The sequence below is a fragment of the Mesoplodon densirostris genome, chromosome 4 (genome assembly GCF_025265405.1).
Source record: "Mesoplodon densirostris isolate mMesDen1 chromosome 4, mMesDen1 primary haplotype, whole genome shotgun sequence".
Taxonomy (NCBI): Eukaryota; Metazoa; Chordata; class Mammalia; order Artiodactyla; family Ziphiidae; genus Mesoplodon; species Mesoplodon densirostris.
The window spans coordinates 126535198-126554195 of NC_082664.1; the positions used below are offsets into that span (position 1 = coordinate 126535198).

The window sequence follows — 18998 nt, forward strand, 5'->3', positions numbered from 1 at the left end:
ACCAACACAGAAAAAAAATTCCCCTCAATAAAAACTGAACAAATATTTAATTTGTTTTGAGCCCTCCAGCAGGCCCCACACTGAAGCCAAAGGATGCTCCTGGATTAGAAAAGTGAATCTCAGAAAAATGACCCAGAAATCAAACATCTAAGGGAACGTTGTGGAAATGAAGGCCCAGCTGCTCCAAAACATCATGAGATAATGCAAGATGATCAACGAGTCATCTAAGTATGGAAATGTGTTTACAAAGTAACAATGAGAAGACAGAAGGAAAAGATGGATATGAACTATCATCTCAAAGGCAAAGCACAAATATATGTGCCTGATCCACAAACATCAGAGGAACCAAGATGAAACAAAAATATTTGTGTTAGGGCAGGAGGATTATGGGTAACTTGGCTTTTTTTTCCCCCCCAAATTCCTTATATGGTACTGTTTTAAATAAAAATGACATCATTGTCAGATGAGGTGCTCAGACAAAATCCAAGTAAGTGTATCTGAAACAAGTCCCCGAAAGCCGGGGGCTGCGGTTTGCACCGCTGCCTGTGGCTTTGCATCAAACCACACACAGATGCTCACTGACCAGAGACCCTCGTGTCTCTTAAGCACAAGGTTTGGGGGTTTTTCATTCACTCGTGTCTAACCGCCTCCCTGGGGAAATACAAACCCGGCACACGACTGCCTTTCCTGCCACCACTGTTCTCAGGTTTCCCGTTCTGTGGGTGACCCCAGAAGTAATGTAACCAGAAACCTGATGGGCTGCACTGGGTGGATGGTGGGGGTCGGAGCAGGGAAGCCTCAACTTCAGGGCCCCCTCCACACACGGGCCACCAGGCAGGGCTACAGCTAGAGGGGGATTGAGTCATCCAGACAAAGAGCTACTTACCCAAGTTATTGTGTGCTGGGGACATCGGATTCGGGGATAGGTTTGGAGAACCTAGGAGGTGAGACACAGCTGTGAGACTTCGGAAAAGACTGTTGGCCTGGGGAGCCAGATGACAGAACATTTGCATCAAGGTGGGGCAGGAAGAAAACCTTGGACTGAGCCTGCACGGTCCAGGAAGAGACCAAACCCCACATCCTTGCCTGTGCTTTCCCTTCCCGGGGCCCCAGCTTCCTCATCTGTGGAACCAGTGGATGAGTGGATGACCTTGGACTCTCTCCCACAACTTGATGGTTTGATGCTTCTAACCAAGCCCCCAGGCACAGGGCTGCTGCATTCCCAGCCTGGGTGCACCGACCTCACACTGACCCTCCCTGTTAACTGAGCCCCCAGAGGGACAGAAGGAGCAGGGAAGACCCTCTCCACCTGCTCCAGGCCCCAGGCAGCAAAGGGAAGGCTTGCAGCTGCCCAGACCTCACCAGTCTTGTTCCCACGGCTCAGGACCTGCAAATACCAACACAGTCTTTTCTCCAGGTTTCAGGAAACTCACTGAGCTGCCTCGGACACCCTACAACTCAGCAACCAGACTGACATCTTATGTAAGACATGATGCTACACGTGGGAAAACGTCCTAACTACCCAATTCTTCCTACTCTAATATCGTTACTCTACCTGTTTTTTCCCCCGAAAAAAGAAAAAAACCCACAGGGAGTCAGCCTTCCGAAAACCAAGTGACTGCTTTTCCAGAAAGCAACACTGGGCTGGCCCCTCCTTCGTCCCTGCGCCCATGGGGCTCCAGCTCTGGAGAGTTGCTTATTGACTGACAGCCCTGTGATTTCAGCCCCGGCTCCACCCGCTGAAGTCCACAGTCCACACAGCTGGGCCTTAAGCTTACGCTGCCTTGAGCTGTTAACGGGGGTCTGCGCCTGCTCTTAACTCAGCTGTAACCTTCTTGAGGACCAGGGAGGAACTGTGGGTTTCTTTTTCACCCCTAGCACCCAATCTTCGGAGGGATGTGGAAGAGTCACAGAAAGAGCAGAGCTTCCGAATCTGCCACGGGGTCTGGACACGGCACCACTGATCAGCCATGGGACTTTGGCAAAGTGGTTCGACCTCTTTGAGCCTTGATTTTTTTCCCCTCAGGTATAAAATGGGGAGAATACCACCAATCGTGTGATTTGTGGAAATGCAGTGGGATCGTGCCTATGAAAATGCCTATACCATAGCTGGTACATAGTATGTGCTCAGTCAATGTTGGTCTCCTGATTTGTGCTGGCCCGAATGACAGAGACCCAGGAAGGCAGTGGGACCTTCTCACTGGTCTGAACAGACATGTGTGCATGTCCGGGGAGAAGCAGGGCTGGACAAGGTGATCCTCGGGCCCCAAATGAGGTGCTACCACACCTCAACTGCCAGGGAAGCCAAGTCCATGAGCAACTGGACTGGTTTGAGTGAAGAGCAGAAAATAAATAGGAGACCCCACCCACGGGCTGGCTGGGGTCCATAGAGCCCAGGCACACATTCAATAAATCATTAATGTTCACAACAGGTACACTAAGGGAGGAGAGGAGGGAGGGAGAGACAGAGAAGATGGAGCAGAAAGGAAGGAGAGGAAGGGGAAGGAACAAGAGCTGAGAGGGTGAAAAGGTGGCTGCTCGTCCCACAGAAGACCCTCTCCTTTGGTCTGTTCACTTTTTTTTTTTTTTTTTGCGGTACGCGGGCCTCTCACTGCTGTGGCCTCTCCCGTTGCGGAGCACAGGCTCCGAACGCGCAGGCTCAGCGGCCATGGCTCACGGGCCCAGCCACTCCACGGCACGTGGGATCCTCCCGGACCGGGGCACGAACCCGTGTCCCCTGCATTGGCAGGCGGACTCCCAACCACTGTGCCACCAGGGAAGCCCGGTCTGTTCACTTTTATAACAGTAAAGGCAGACCTCGTGTTACTGCACTTTACTGTGCTCTGCAGATGCTGCGTCTTTTACATAATGAAGGTTTGTGGCAAACCTGCGTCGAGCAAGTGTTATCAGCATGGTTTTTCCAACAGTATCTGCTCACTTTGCACCTCTCTGTCCCATTTTGATAATTCTCACAATATTTCTAACTTTTTCACCACTATTATATTGGTAATGGTGATCTGCGATCCATGATCTTTGATGTTACTATTGCAAAAAAGATTACGACTCGTTGAAGGCTCAGATGATGGTTAACATTTTTTAGCAATCAAGTATTTCTTAAGTAAGGTGTGTATACTGCTTTTTTAGACATAATGCTATTACATACTTAATAGACTATAGTGTAAACATAACTTTTACATGTACTGGGAAACGAAAAATTTGTGTGACTTGCTTTACTGTGGTTGTCTGGAAGTGAACCCACAGTATCTCAGAGGTTTGCCTGTAATCATTCCACAAACATGAAGAGCAGCCAGGAGGGAAGGGGGAAAGGAGAGGGAGAAGAAATACAGCATCTGCAGAAATGCTGCTTAGCTGGCTTGCTTCCCATGCCAGCATTTAATAGCTGTACCCTTACAGCGGTCACTTGGCATTGAATACAGGAAGGTCTTCGATGCATTCCGGCTGGGTTCACACTGTCAGCCACCCATCAGGGGTGTGTCGGGGTATGTGTGCTAAACCCCAAGGGCCATGATGCCCAGGCTATGTATCAAGTGACCATGTTTACAGGAAACATGCAAGTCTCCCGCATCCTTCTTTTGGGAATTACGCTCTCTTCTGGGCTGCATGCAGGGCGGGTGGCCCCACCGTGTCAGGCGGCTCTGTGTGTACAAGGCATGCCCACCGTCATGGGGAGGGAACATCTGCTCGGCCCCCACCTCCTCACCCAACCACATGCCACACAATGCACATGCGATGTGGCAGCTGGGGTTCAATTCAAGAAACTGCTGGTCTGGGGCCTCCCTGGTGGCGCAAGTGGTTGAGAGTCCGCCTGCCGATGCAGGGGATACGGGTTCGTGCCCCGGTCTGGGAGGATCCCATGTGCCGCGGAGCGGCTGGGCCCGTGGTCCATGGCCGCTGAGCCTGCGCGTCCGGAGCCTGTGCTCCGCGACGGGGGAGGCCACAACAGTGAGAGGCCCGCGTACCGCAAAAAAAAAAAAAAAAAAAAAGAAACTGCTGGTCTGGAGCCAATTTGGTCCCTTAACAAATGAGGCGGGAACATCTGGAGACGTGGCTGGAGATGACTGGGCTGGGTCCCTCATGGCAGAAACACATAGATCACATTTGGTCATCACATAAAAATTGATGCTTCGGGGCCTCGACTGCCACTAGCCAAGACCCTGCCTCTGTTTCGGCTCTCCTGAGCTACTTCAGGTGATGGAGCCCACCCTCCATCCTACTGCCAGCAGCATCTCATCTGCTTAAAGCCTGTAGGGGCTCCTCCTCAGCCCCCGGCCACACTTGAAGCCTTGAGTGAGGGGCCCTCCTGTCTCTGAAGGAGTACATTCCAGCCATCCCAGGACTCACCAGCTCTCCTGCCCACACCCCCAACTCTGCCTGGCACACCCTCTGCCTGCCCTGATGGCCTAGCCAAACCCTACACACATCTCCGACACTCAACTCGAGAGAAACCTACACTGCAAGGTGATGCATGGCACCCCCGACACCCCGTCCCCAGGCTGGGTTACGTGGCCCTGCTCTGTGCCCTGATGCCACATGGCGTCCTCCACCAGGGCACATATGAGACGGCATGGTGACTGCGGGCTGTCTTGTTGGTCTCCCCCACGAACTGTGAGCGGCTTCGCTCCTCCTCTGTCTCAGACCCGAGCCCAGGGATTGCTCTGTACATACTGGATGGAGGGCCAGAGGGAGGGATGGGGGAGGGCGGGCACTCAGGCTTAGAGCAGAGCCCGAGACTCTGACCTGCGTCCATGCTGTGGTTCATCTGGTGGTCACTGGTCTCTCCATCTTCACTCAAGTAGCCCGGGGGTGGGGTTTCTGGGAATTGAAAGGAAGGTGGTTCATTAAATGGCCTCTCTGGTTTGCCTCTTGAGATGCCCTTTGCAAACTCACACATTCACACCATTATGCCGGGGGCAGGAGCCGAGGAGCTCTGGGCCTTGGATCCCTGGCTCCTGCCTTCCTCATGCCCTTCTTCCTTCCTGCTCCCCACCTGGATCATGACCACCTTTGTTCACACCATCCCTGACTCCCAAGTCTGAAATGCCTGTTCTTACAGCCTCTGCCGGGCTAAACTTCTCCCCATCCCTCAAGGTTAGGTTTAAGCTCCGCCTCCCGTCCAGGGAGGCAGTGGACTCACCTCTGCCTCACTCATCTCTGTCCTCTGAAGGGCAACAGCCTCAAACCGCCCTTTAGCTTTACTATCTACCCGTGTGCAGATCCATGGTTATTTGCTGTCTCTCGAGAGGATGTCTTAGCTCCCAAAGTGGGATGCAAGTTCCATGACAGCAGAGATTGCGATCTATTTCTCTGAATGACCCCCAGACCCCGACTCAGCTCTCTGCTTTACTGAATGAACAGAGTGGGCAACCTACCCCTAGGGACCAGCACCACCTGTGAAGGATCTGCAAGCCTGGATTTGTAAAGCGGGTCCCTCCTTAACACTCTGACCCATGCGCAAGGGCCTGCGGTCAACCTCAGCACGGTGAGCTCACTCAGGGTGAAAGGCGCGTCCAAACTAGCCAGCTCTGAAAGTAAGGCGGCCCATCACTGCCCAGCCACCTGCGCTGGGATTGGCTAAGCTCCGCCAAGCAGTTTTCCTGGACGCCCAGAGTGCTGGTGATTCACACATTATTTGCATGTAAATGAGGGGCTTCTAAAAACATTTGCACTCTGACGGCAGAGCCCACTTCTCCCAGTGGAATAAAACCTCCCACCCAGCTTGTAACCCTCCCCGGGCTTACTTACAGGGCCAGTTCTCCGCACACTGCCCGGCCCTCGGCCCTCTGCTCGCCCGCTGCCTCTGCAGCCCCCAGACTGTCGGGGATCCTGCCTGAACTCCAGCCCCGGCCGCGAGGGCGGTGAGAGAAACACAGCGTTGCTATTTCCGCTTCCAAAATAAATGACTGCACCGAGGCCCGGCGGGAGGGTCACGCCGCCGCTCCTCCGTGCCAAGAAAAGCATCATTAGTGAGTGGGGAGCCAAGGCCACGGGTCCTCTCCCCACAGGGATGCAGTTCTGAGTCAGGGGCCTCGGGCCAGCGTGTGTGCAGAGACCAGGTGACGGGTCTATCTGGCCCCCGCCTCCTGGGCCGGCCTCACTGCCCACGTGTGCATACCTGGAATATTGCTCTGGGGCTCGATGCCGGCGGGGAAGTTAGTGTTTTCGGGGATGGAATGGCTGTAGTCGTCCAGCGGGGGGAACTCGGCCGGGATCTCTGTGTGGCGTGGCACCAACACAGGAGGTAGAACTGTCCAGAGGAAACAGAGCAGAGGTGGATCAGCGTCGACGCCAGGCTGGCACCAAAGCCCCTGTACCCCCAAATGCACCACAGGCCCTCCCTCACAAAGAGGACAGGGAGAGAGGAGAAAGGGGGAGGGAGAAGGGGGCGTGGGGTATAGGAAGGGGGTAGAGGGAAGGGGAGACAGGGAAAGGGGGAGAGGGAGGGGGAGAGAGGGAAAGGGGGGAGGGAGGGGAGAGGGAGGGGGAGAGGGAAAGGGGGGGAGGGGAGAGGGAGGGGGAGAGGGGAAAGGGGGAGAGGGAGGGGAGAGGGAGGGGGAGGGGAGAGGGGAAGAGGGAGGGGGAAGAAGGGGAGGGGGAAGTAGGGAGGGAGGGAGGGGGAAGTGGGGAGGGAAAGAGGGGGAGGACAATGCCATGTAGGTAGCTGCAGACCCTACAGAGGCGGCGTACCTGGGGTCTCCACCCTCTGATAGTGGTAGGGATTCACGCAGACCTCGTCCTTCTTCATGTTGAAGGCGAACTCACACAGCTCCATGGCCCGCAGCTCATGGTGGCTGTGTAGGTCGGGCCATCGCCACAGGCGGCAGTAGATAACATGGGGGAGCCCCTTCCGGTGGGACACCTGCAGCCGGCCATCCAGGGACCTGCCGGGAACGGGAGGGGCAGAGACAGTGAAGTGGGTCTGGCTTGCCTCCTCCCAAGTCCGGCCTGCTGAGTTCCATGAGAGCTCGCTGGCAGAGACTCAGGAAGCTCCCCTCCGCTGGTCTGTCTCACACGCAGAGGGCCAGGAGATCAGAGAAGCTCTGTGCGTGCTGGAAGGCGTCCAGGAGAAGAACACAGAGGCCCACCCAGCAAGGCCGAGGGCTCCCAGGCTGGCAGAGCTGACCTCAGACCCGCCCCATGAGGGGAACGACACTGAATCATGCTCTGGAAAAGTCGGGGCCAGGTGGAGGTGTGCAGGGCGGACAGGGCTGAACTAGGAGACGGGAGTCCTTCAGGAGCCGATGTGAGGACCACAGCGATGCTGAGGAGGAGGGTGACGGCACACAGGCCCTCCCCCTCTAATCGCTTTCCACACTCACCCAGTTCCTCTCTCACACGTGAGAAACCAGGAAAAAAAAAAGTCTTTTTTTCAGTTGGTGTTTGTGATGAGGCAGGGAGGGAGAGAAGGCAATGAAGGGGAATTTTAACTGGTCAGAGGCTACATGGCAGACCTCTCGGGAGTCCCTCAGTGGGAGGGCCGCTGGCAGGCTGGCCCAGGTGTCCCAGTTCAGAGCTAAGGCCTAAGCGGTCATGCGTGAGCAGAGCAGGAGCGGAGCCTGTGACTCGGTTCTGCCACGGTCCCCAGCCTGGCTGGGCCAAACCCACCCCCCTCGGCAGTGTCCTGTCCCTGTGCAAACCATGTCTTCTGTGGTGAGTTAGCCTCTGAGCAGCTGACCTGGCGCCCGGCCCCCCACCCCAGGCCAGAGTGTGTTCCTTGGTGGACCAGCAGCACGGGTCCACGGAAGCTGTGAAAAAGGCAAAATCTCAGAGGCTACCCCAACCCACTATATCAGATTCTTCCTCTTTCTAAAATCCCCAGGTCATCTGCAGGACAAGAAAGTTGGAGCAGTGCCACAGGCCATAACAGCTGGGAGCTTGAGTGGCAGAAGCACGTCAGCCAAGAGTAAGGTCGGAGACAGGAGGCATCTGGAGGGAGAGGTGAGAGACTTCAAGCAACGCCAGGTATTGGACAGGTGAGGAGATTCCGTTCACACCGAGTCCTTTATCTAACAAGTCTTTCATGACCTCCTACTCTGTGTGGCACTGGGGTTACAGTGGTGAGGGAAAGAGAGTAAAAGAGACCACAGAGCGGTCCCTGCTTCCACAGAACTTCTGTGGGCAAGACCGACATTAATCACATAATCAGGACAGCTACAATGACAAACTAAGTGCAGGGAACCACAAGAGCATATGACCCTGGGGACCCTGCTGCACTGAAGGGCGGGACAGGGCATCTCTGAGGAGGTGGTGGTTGACCAGAAAGTCTAAAGGATAAGTAAGAACTAAGCAGTCAAAGGGGTACGGGAGGAGGGCATTCCAAGTAGAGAGAAGAGCATGTGCAAAGGCCCTGGGGAGGTGGAAAACACGGTGAGGAGGAAGACCAGAACGAAGGCCAGAGTGACCGGAGAGGAGGGAGGCTGGGGTAGCAGACAGGGGTGCTTCTGCAGGGTCTCAGATGCCATGGTGAGAGGTTCTACCTTTTTTCTAAAAGCCACAGGAAGCCTCTGAGATGTGTAAGTGGACTGAGAGTGTGTTTGTGTGTGCGCATGCATCTGTGTGCATGCACGCAGGAGACAGGCCCCATGATAATCCTGGCTGCAGGAACAAGCAGACTGGGGGTAGTGGAGAGTCAGAGTGGATGAGATGGATGCTCATCAATAAGGAGGCACCCAGAGGCAGTACTGCTCTTTCTACAAGAAGGCCCACCCTAGGACCCCACTGGCCAGTAGGCAGGACTTTTCTAATAGCTGGGCAGGCCTGGTGGAGAGGCATTTGAAGCTCTCCCTCCCCCCTGCCCCCATACGACTGAGGGCACCCATTTTCCTGAATATATGGAATTTATGGACACTCTGTGAGGGAGGGGCTTGCCAGATGCAACCAGAAGCACCAGGGATCTGGTGACCAAGGGCAGCTCAAAGGATGTAATTACCTCCCTCCTGTGGGGCCCCAGACCAAGGAACCCCGACAGCCCAAAAACAGTAATTAGGAGGCAGAACGAGAGAAGACAGCCTGGGACTCGCCCCTGAGATACAGAAGGCAGATGGCCAGATGTGGAGTCATGAGACCTGGGGTCAAGATGAGGTTCTCCTCCTGCGGCTGTGAGACCCTGGGCAAGTCCTGAAGTCTCCAGGAGACTCAGTTACCTCATCTGTAAAATGGAACATTCTCCCCCCACTGCTGCCCCTGACCTCACGCAGCTCAGTATCCACTCAAAAGCACTTTGTGAAGCACCAGTCAAGGACCGTTATTCTTCCCCATCACAACGGCCACTCTCCAAACCTGGCCCCGGAGAAGTGAGGTGATCTGTGAGGCTGAGGAGGAGAGAAAGGGAGAGTGGGAGGTGATGAGTGGGGACAAAGAGGGACTCAGCTGTTCCCATTTTCTTGCAAAGCCACCATGTGCCCATAGATAGGGAAGTGGTCACATCTGCTCTTCAGTGTTGGACAAAAGCCCCAACAAAGAGGCAGCTGGACATTTGGAGTGGCCTCTGCAGGGGGAGGCCTTGGAAAGAGGCTCAGACCAGCAGCGAGGAAAGAGCGGGCTGTGGAGGGAGCCCCCAACTCCTACCTGGTTGATGGAAGGGTTAGCCATTTTGCTTTAAAAAAAAAGGGGGGGGGCTTCCCTGGTGGCGCAGTGGTTGAGAGTCCGCCTGCCGATGCAGGGGATACGGGTTCGTGCCCCGGTCTGGGAGGATCCCACGTGCCGCGGAGAGGCTGGGCCCGTGAGCCATGGCCGCTGGGCCTGTGCGTCCGGAGCCTGTGCTCCGCAATGGGGGAGGCCACAACAGTGAGAGGCCCGCGTACAGCAAAAAAAAAAAAAAAAAGGGGGGGGGGCTTCCCTGGTGGCACAGCGGTTGAGAGTCCGCCTGCCAATGCAGGGGACATGGGTTCGTGCCCCCGTCTGGGAAGACCCCACATACCGCGGAGCGGCTGGGCCCATGAGCCGTGGCCGCTGAGCCTGCGCATCCCGAGCCTGTGCTCTGCAGCGGGAGAGGCCACAACAGTGAGAGGCCCGCGTAACGCAAAAAAAAAAAAAAAATGCAGCACTACTCACAATAGCGAGGACATGGAAGCAACCTAAATGTCCATTGACGGAGGAATGGATAAAGAAGATGTGGAACGTATGTATGATGGAATATTACTCAGCCATAAAAAGAATGAAATAATGCCATTTGCAGCAACACAGATGGACCTAGAGATTGTCATACAGAGTGAAGTCAGACAGAAAGAAAAATATCATATGATATCACTTATATGTGGAATCTAAAAAAAATGGTACAAATGAACCTATTTACAAAACAGAAATAGAATCACAGATGTAAAAAATATAGTAATACAGGGCAGGGGGAGGGGTGATGGTGGACAACGCAAGAGAAGGGTCCCTGCCTCCACGGGGCAGATGGCCTGAGACAGGGCGCGAAAGGCCAAGTTCCCGTCAGCCCTGCACTGGGCCTGTGCCTGAGGCAGGGAAGGTGCGGGGACAGGACGCTCTGGGCATTCCTGACGTGGAGCGACGCTCACCTGCCACCCTAACACCCTAACACCCTAACCCCCAGGACTGGGACAGCCAAGACAGAGACCCAGAGTGACCCAGGGCCTGCTCATGGGCCTGCAAGGGGGAAAAGGGCGTGGAGTGGGCAGAAATGGGACACCTTGGGACACACGAGGCTCAGACACGTCATGTGACAGAGGCCAAGGTCTGGGCGTGATGTGGCCCTTATGGGCTTCGGGAGTTGAGGGATGGGAAGGAGAATCAAGGATGTGGTGAAGGAGCGCAGAAGGCTCATCACATCTGTAGGCAGAGACTGCAGTGTCCTGATTCCTCATCCAGTCCTTTCTGCGTTACGTGGGCTGTTTCCTCTCAGGGCCTGAAGAAGTATGGCAGAGAGCGCTCCAGGCACAGAGGAAGGAGCAGGGAGAAAGGTGGGGGGAGTAAAAAGGAGGGGGTGGTGGGGAGGAGGGAGAAGGGACACAGGATGGGATGATGGGGAGGAGGTGGAGGGAAGATGGAGGCAAGTGATGGATAGTGGGAGGGAGATGGACGGGAGGAGGGGGAGGGGAGGGGAGGGGAGGAGGGGGAAGAGAAAGGGGGAGGGGGAAGAGAAAGGGGGAGGGGACAAGGAGAGGGAGGGAGGGGGGAGGAGGAGGGAGAAAGGGTGGGAGAGAGGGGCGGGAGAGGCTAAGGAAGTCCTTCGGTCAAATACAACAAACTGAATGGATGCATTTATCTCTGTCCTGCCCAAGACAATGGGTAGGAGAGGAGAGCAGACAAAAGTGGAAAGCAGATGGCAGAAGGGGAACAGACTTAGCATAGTGAACCTGGGAAAGAGTCTGGACTTGGAGGCACCACACACTTGTCAAGACTTGGCTGAGAACAGGAGGATGGGTTGACTGTCTACACAAGAGGCAGGCAGATCCCAGCTCCTTCCCGCCGAGCCTCCCCATAAACAGGACCTCCCCAACCCTGCCAGAGACAGGTTTGCTCTCTGCCGAAAATGAACGGGAGAGCGGGGCTCTAGACGGGGCCACCAGGGCACAGCTGCGGGTGAAGGTCAGACAGGGGCTAGGAAACAAGATTTCATGAACGGAGCGCTCAGCTCCCTTGCTTACCCCACCCCTGCCTGTGGAGGAATTAAACAGCTCAGTCCACAAGAAAAGACCGGAAATACTGACATTTGGGGATCCCCCAACTAAACGGCCCTGTTTCTGCCAGTTCTCCCTACAGGGAAGCCCACCTGCCAAGAGGCCCCTCCCACCACCATACACAGAACAGGCAATCGGCTTTTTACTGCCACACTCTCAAATGTGAACGCAAGGCCAGAATCCCCAGCCATTTAAAGAAAGCCTCTAATAGGAGGCGCAGAGATAGAAATAAGTGGGGGAGAAAAAAAAAAGAAGTCTGAGACAATGCAGGGAGCAGAAGAAAACTTCCAAATAAAATAAAACAAAAACTACTCTCGGGGAGATGAGCTATTGCAATCCTAAAACAGGAACATTTACAGACTACTGAAAAACACTCCTGGAAATAAAAAATAAGAATATAAATTAAAAATTCAAGAGAGACTTGAGTTTTTCAAGGACTTCTTGAGTTTTTAAAATACATACATGAATCATTTTGGTAGTATAATTTAAATTTTTTTAAATTAAGGAAGGTACAGATCAATGGAAGCTCAGAGAGTCCAGAAATAGTCACATATATATGGACAACTGATTTTCGACAAAGGCCCAAAGACAATTTTGTACAGAAAGAAAGGTCTTTTCAACAAATGGTGCCAGAACAACTGGATGGCCACATGCAAGGAAAATGAAATCCAATCTGTACCTTGCACCCTATACAAAAACTAACTCAAGTGGGTCATAATAAAAAGCCTAAAACTATATGACTTCTAACAGAAGACACGGGAGAGAATCTTTGTGACCTTGTGATGGGCAAAGATACCACATCAGAAACACATTCCATTTTTTTTTTAAAGTTGATAAATTGGACTTCATCAAAGCTTAAGCTTCTGGTCTTTGAAAGACCCTGTTAAGAGAATAAAAAAGACAAACCACAAATTGGGAGACAATATTTGCAAAAAGCGTATATCTGGTAAAAGACCTATTTCCAGAATATATAAAGAACTCTGAAAACTCACTATTAAGAAAACAAACCACTCATTAAAAAACAAAACAGGTAAATGATTTGAACAGACGCTACACAAAAAGATAAAAAGATTGCAAAACAAGTGCATGAAAAGATGCTCAACATCACTAGTTACTAGAGAAGTGCAAACTAAAACGACAATGAGATGCCACTCCGTCATTACTAGAATGGCTGCTACTTAAAAGACTGTGCCACATGCAAGGATGTGGAGCAACTAAAACCTCATACGCTGCTGGTGGGGATGTAAAATGGTCCAACTACTTTGGAAAACAGTTTGGAAGTTTCTTAAAATTTCAAAACATAAACCCACCATATGATCCACTCAGACCACTCCTAAGTGCTTACCCAAGAGCAGTGAAGGCATCTGTCCACACAAAGACATGTGCATGAATGTTCATCCCAGCTGTATTTATAATGGCCCCAAACTGAAGATGACCCAGTGTTTCTCAACAAGTGAATGAATAAACTGTGAAACAGCCATACAAAGACTACCACTCAGCAACAAAAAAGGATGAATTATTGATACAAACAACATGGATGAATCAAAAAATAATCATTCTGAGTGAAAAAAGCCAGACACGATTCTGTTTGCGTAACGTTATACAGAGTAATTTAAAGTAAAGGAACAATGAAAACTTACATTTGCATGACAGCAAGCAGATCAGCGCGGTTGCCTAGGGATGAGGTAATGGGGGGGGCATGGGAGAGGGGGCTTATCAAGGAGTAAAGGCTACGTCTGCTACCTTGATTGTAGTGGTGGTTTCACAGGTGTATACATATGTCAAAACTTATCAAGTTGTACACTTTAAATATGTGCAGTTTGTTGTATGTTAACTATACCACATTTCAAAAAAAAAAGGCAAGGGCTTTGGACTGGATAAACATGGATTCAAATACTGACTCTGGTCAATAACTATGTAAACTTGATCAGATTGCTTAATGTCTTGGTCTTAATTATCTTTCATCTGAAATAAGTCCCTTCACTAGATTGTTGGGAGGACTAAATGACATTCTAGGGAAAGCCTTTGGCATATCGTTAGGACACAATAAACAACGGCACCAATCCATTGTCATTATTGTTGTATAACTACTACTACTCCTATTACTATGACAGTGCCTGGTAAAGAAGGTTCCCAGTAGGAGCTCCAAAACACCAGACCCCTCCCCTGCCTTGGCTATCTGTGTGCACAGCCCAGGGGGCCACAGTGAGGCCTCCGGCGGCCTGACGCTTCTAGTTTTGTTTTTTTTTTTGCTGTACGCGGGCCTCTCACTGCTGTGGCCTCTCCCGTTGCGGAGCACAGGCTCCGGACACACAGGCTCCGCGGCCATGGCTCGCGGGCCCAGCCGCTCCGCGGCACGTGGGATCCTCCGGGATCGGGGCACGAACCCGTGTCCCCTGCATCGGCAGGCGGACTCCCAACCACTGCGCCACCAGGGAAGCCCTGACGCTTCTAGTTTTCACAAGGCTTCCGGGCTCCTTATCTCAGAGCAGCCTCACCACGATGCAGTCAGGTCGAAAGTCAAGTCTTGTAACAGTCCCGCCTCACTAAACACCCGCTCCATCTGAGAGGCAAGGCTCGCCTCCTAGGATCACACAGCTGTCTGCACCCAGGCTGCAGCTACAGGGCAGCTCTCCTGGCTGCCAGGCTGGGCCCGATGGTGGGGAGACAGGCACGCTCTCCAGCTTGCGAGCACATGACCACCAGTCTGGCTCGGCAGTATCCTCCAGAAGTCATCTGGTCCATGCCCCTGCTTCTGGGCCCTGCAATTCCCAAACTCATGACAAGGAGGGCATCTCATCCACGTCCTTTTATGCATCGGCGACCGCTCCTTTTGGTTCCAAGTCTGGGCTGCCCAGAGCCAGCCCTCGTGGGGCTCCTTTTCTCCCTCTGTCCCACTCAAAATACACAGCAATGCTTACCAAAGGATTAATGGTGAATTGGGAGTTTCAGCTGCTGCATTTAATTTAGCTGATGTGTCTGGTACACACTCTCCCCAGCCTTACAGAGTACCAAGCCCATTTTAAGTAAAACCAATAAATAAGTCTTCATTCTGAGCTGACGTTACCATAAACATGCTCTGCTGCAGAAAAGGGTCTATGTATGACCCATCCCTCTCCCTGACCCAGCCCTTTCTCATCGTAACCCAAGACCAGCTGCTGGGGCTAAGAGCACAGTCCCAGGCATCTGCCTCTGGGCTGAGGTCTCGCCCCACACCCAGTGGCTTCCTGATGAGAGACCCCCAAAAGCCTTTCTCCAGCAACCCTCTCAAGCTCCTCTGACAGAGGTTTTCTTCCTTAAATATATTCTTCACCAGCCGAACCATTTCCTGTGGCAAGAACTTAGGTTTCCTCCCACTGGCTCCAAGTGGGACCTGTAAGGTATCCCAAAATGGTGGTGGGAGCCACAGCCAAGGACATGGACATGCCAGGGTCCAGAGCTGCTGGTGAGGTGACGCCCGCCAGCACACTCGGGGCAGAGAGGCAGGGCCAGGGCCCACGTGCCACTCACGTCCCTGTGACCAGTGATCTCTGACCCCCAGCCATCTGGGGGCTGACATGAAATACCAGTGGACTTGGACATGGGGGTTGGGGAGAAGACTGGGGGCGGAGCACGTAAGCTCCAGAAACTCACCAGGATGTATTCACGGCACGAACTGTGCGCCAGGCACACTGCTAGGACATGAGAGCACAAAAATGGCTCAACCTCAGTGCGTCCTACCTTCACTGAGCCCAGAGAACTGAAGGGGCTTGCCCAAAGTCATATCACTTGTACAAGAGCAGGGCCAGAATTCAAGCCCAGACCAGTGCTGAGCAAAGGAGGGTGAGAGGGAGAGGTCAACAGTGCTTCTTCTGCTGTTCTATGCTGCATCCCTACCAGGGAAACTGACTTCTTATCCATCATCATAGAGTTACCGAACACCTACCAAATCCCAGGCACTGTTCTGGTTACCTGAGCCGAAGAAGCGAACAGAAAGTAAATTTGTTAATACAATCGTATTTCTGTTGAAACCCATTTTACTTAAAACACACACACTACTAAACTTTCTAGCTTCTTCCAGAGATCAGCTTTCTTTTTCGACTTGCTCATTGAGTAGTAATAGTTCCATTGGCTCCATCTGGCCTTTAAGAGCCAGTGTCTGCTCTCAGACCTCCCACTCTGCCTCTCCTTCATACGCAAGTGTCAGAATGTGCCTTTCTGTCTTCCCTGCCAAGGACAGCCCAGTACAACTGTTGGACAGAGTATCAAATATGAAAGCCCTGAAAACACTCCTGCCGAGAGGGCCATTGGATTTGGGGGTTCACCTAGGATCCTCTCCCTTTGGTCAACACAGAGAAAACCAAAGCATCCTTTGTTCCAGGCAGAAGTACCGCACAGGGGTCACGTGTCGAGTCGCAAGGCTGCAGGTGACAAACCACAGAGGCCTAACATTCAGGGAACAAAATGTCCTGGTCAGCTAAACTCTGGCTAAGTATCTGCCTGAAAACCTCCTCTGGAGAACTACAGACAGCTGGGACATGAGGACTTTGAGAGCATCTTGACCAATCCCTTCCTTCTGTGGTTGAGGAAACAGACTGATAGATTAAGCACCTCAAGGTCACCCGGCAAATGAACACAGAGCGAGAAGGCGGCCTCCCAGCTGCTATCCCACTGTAGCCAGGCCTCGCCACCAATGAAGTCTGAGAAACATGTGTGAGTCCACACTTTCCCCACGGTAAGCTGACTGCAACAAAACATAATTTTGTCTTTGTTGTACTGAATCTTAAGTTGCCCGAAGTTCTGACTCTTTAGGATGGAAAAAAAAAAATTGATTCTCGGTGGAGGATGTGTACTATGATTCCTGTCCCATCACTGCAACTTTCTGAGGTTTGAAGTTACATTAAAATAAACTATTACAAACAAGAAGAAATCGAGCTGTACACTGAATATACGATTCCCCAGACCCTTTCAAAGTTTTCTTTGGTTGTTAGAGTTTAAATAAAAAGCGACATTTCCGGGCTTCCCTAGTGGCGCAGCGGTTGAGAGTCCGCCTGCCGATGCAGGGGACACGGGTTCATGCCCCGTTCCGGGAAGATCCCACATGCCGCGGAGCGGCTGGGCCCATGAGCCATGGCCGCTGAGCCTGCGCGTCCAGAGCCTGTGCTCCGCAACGGGAGAGGCCACAACAGTGAGAGGCCCGCGCACCGCAAAAAAAAAAAAAAAAAAGCGACATTTCCAACATCGTCCCATTCTTGTCATCTGGAGCCACAAAGGAGGAACCAGACCGGGGCGGGGAGGGGATCCGGGGGGTGGGGATTCGGATAACTGAGGTTCAGTTGTTAAGCCCTGCTACAGTGACCACATGCCCCAGTCCAGTTTCATAAGTGTCCTCGGCAAGTTCTGTTAAGTACGCTAAGCACATTTTTTAAGGTTCCACTTTAGATTGGTCTGCGAGGAGCTGAAAACAGGATTTCACAACCCCTGAGAGCACTCACTGAACCACTTCACCAGGAACAACCCCATTCCCATCTGAACTTGCCGATGGATAATATCCGGTGCTTCAGACTGCCAAACTGGGGGACACCCCATAAAATGCCAGACTCAAGCCCCCCCTGTGCTGTACTCCAGACCAGCAGCTGGCCCTCTCTCCTCCCCACTGGACTGAGTCTCCCCTCCTCTCGAGAGCTTTCCAGAGCAGTTGGCTCAGGTCTGTGACAAGTGTTCCAAGCAGATAGGGCCTGAGTGTGAGCCCCAGAGGTGGTAGGAGCCCCCTGGGCAGACCCTTGAAGGAGGAAGTCATGGAACACCTCATCCTGCCCTCCGCAGGGGGACTGGACCCCACAGGAAACCCATCATCTGGACCTCGGGGCTTCTTTCCTCCCAAGGGGCCAGGGATGTGCAGAGTGTGTACATCCTAGAAAAGAAGGAGGCTGATCTGGAGAAAGTCTGGCTTAATCATAATCATCTGTAAAGCACACGTACACCAAGAAACTTTCAACAGTGGGCTATGAGTAAGGCGAGCCTCCCACACCCACCCACCGTTGCTCAGCCTCAGCTCTCCTGACATTTGGGAACAGATAATTCTGTGTTGGGGGGTAGGGGAGTAGCAGCTGTCCTGTGCATCGTAGGTTACATAGCATCTCGGGCCTGTACCCACTAGATGCCAGTAGCACCCCCTGCCAGCTGTGATAACCCAAATTGTCTCCAGATCTTGCTAAAGGTCCCCTAGGGGGCCAAGTCACTCCCCTAGGCCCCTTGAGAACCCGTGGGTTAAGGAAGTGCTCTGGATGTGGGCACCGGTTGGGGAAAACAGAAGGAATTTATACCTCAGAGCAGGTGTTTATCTGGCACTTCTCACTCATTATCTCACTGGATACAGGGATCCCGGAGGGTGGGTCTCCTCACTCCCATTTTACAGGGGAAGGATTCATGTGACATTGAGTGACTTGCCTAACATTGCCCAGATCGGCAAGAAGCAGTGCCCTATTTTGTAACCTAGATGTGACACCCCAAACCCAGCTGCCCATGCCTGCAAAGCACAGTGATCATTCTGTATGAACCAGAGATTCTCCTTGGGCTCTGGTGAAACCATGGTCATGGTACCCCTTTCCCTTCCCCCTCACCCATGCAAAGAAACTAGTTAAATCTTGAAGGAGGAAGAGGGGGAGAAGACAAGGAGGAGGAAAAGGAGTGTTTCATTTGAGATCTTTCTATTTCACAGCTTTGGTGTTCATAAACTTTTTCTTCTCCAAGAACCAACTTGATGGGGATCGCTTCTTCTCGAGCGTCGGCAGGAACACAGAGGTTTCAAGTTGAAAAGGGAAGACGCTACAGAAGTCTGGGTTGGTTTCTGGTTACCAAAACAAGGAGAAAGAATCGTTGCCGGGCTACACAGAACTTTCTGCATGGCCATTTCACTCTGCCAGTTAACATTCATCAAGAATGGAATTAAGCCTGAAGATCATCTATTTGTTTATTTAAAGAGACCACTCATGGAACTTTCAGGATACTCACAGCCCTTGGCAATGTTCTGATGGGCTTAAGGCAAAAAAGCACACTTCAGCCCAGCTTTTATTACAACGCTCACCCCTAAAGCTCACCTCATAAAATACAAGGAGTTTGAAATGGAAATCGTTAATCTAGGTGTGTTTAGATATCTCTGCTCATTCTACTGGGTGATTCTGGCCTCCTGTGGTCCTGGCTCTGCAGCAGGGCTGTTCACACGGCCAGCACTTAGAGGTTCCCTGTTTCCAAACTGCTTTGGGGAAATGGATTAATTTGTATTTTCAATTTGGGGGAAAAGAAAATAAAATGGCAGGCTGAAGCCCACAGGACAGAAGCATGCAGGAAGAAAGGATT

The 18998-nt window shown here is 52.4% G+C and overlaps 1 protein-coding gene across 1 annotated transcript in view; it reads right to left on the minus strand.

The window, feature by feature from the left end:
* The window catches only part of SMAD3 (SMAD family member 3), a 121636-nt gene that overhangs the window by 20952 nt on the left and 81686 nt on the right, over positions 1–18998 (minus strand). Inside the window, exons 2-5 of the mRNA XM_060097125.1 lie at positions 6706–6899; positions 6134–6265; positions 4759–4833; positions 887–937 (exon numbers count right to left, since the gene is read on the minus strand). Of these exons, the coding sequence (XP_059953108.1) occupies positions 887–937; positions 4759–4833; positions 6134–6265; positions 6706–6899 (452 nt within the window). The remainder of the gene's footprint in view (positions 1–886; positions 938–4758; positions 4834–6133; positions 6266–6705; positions 6900–18998) is intronic.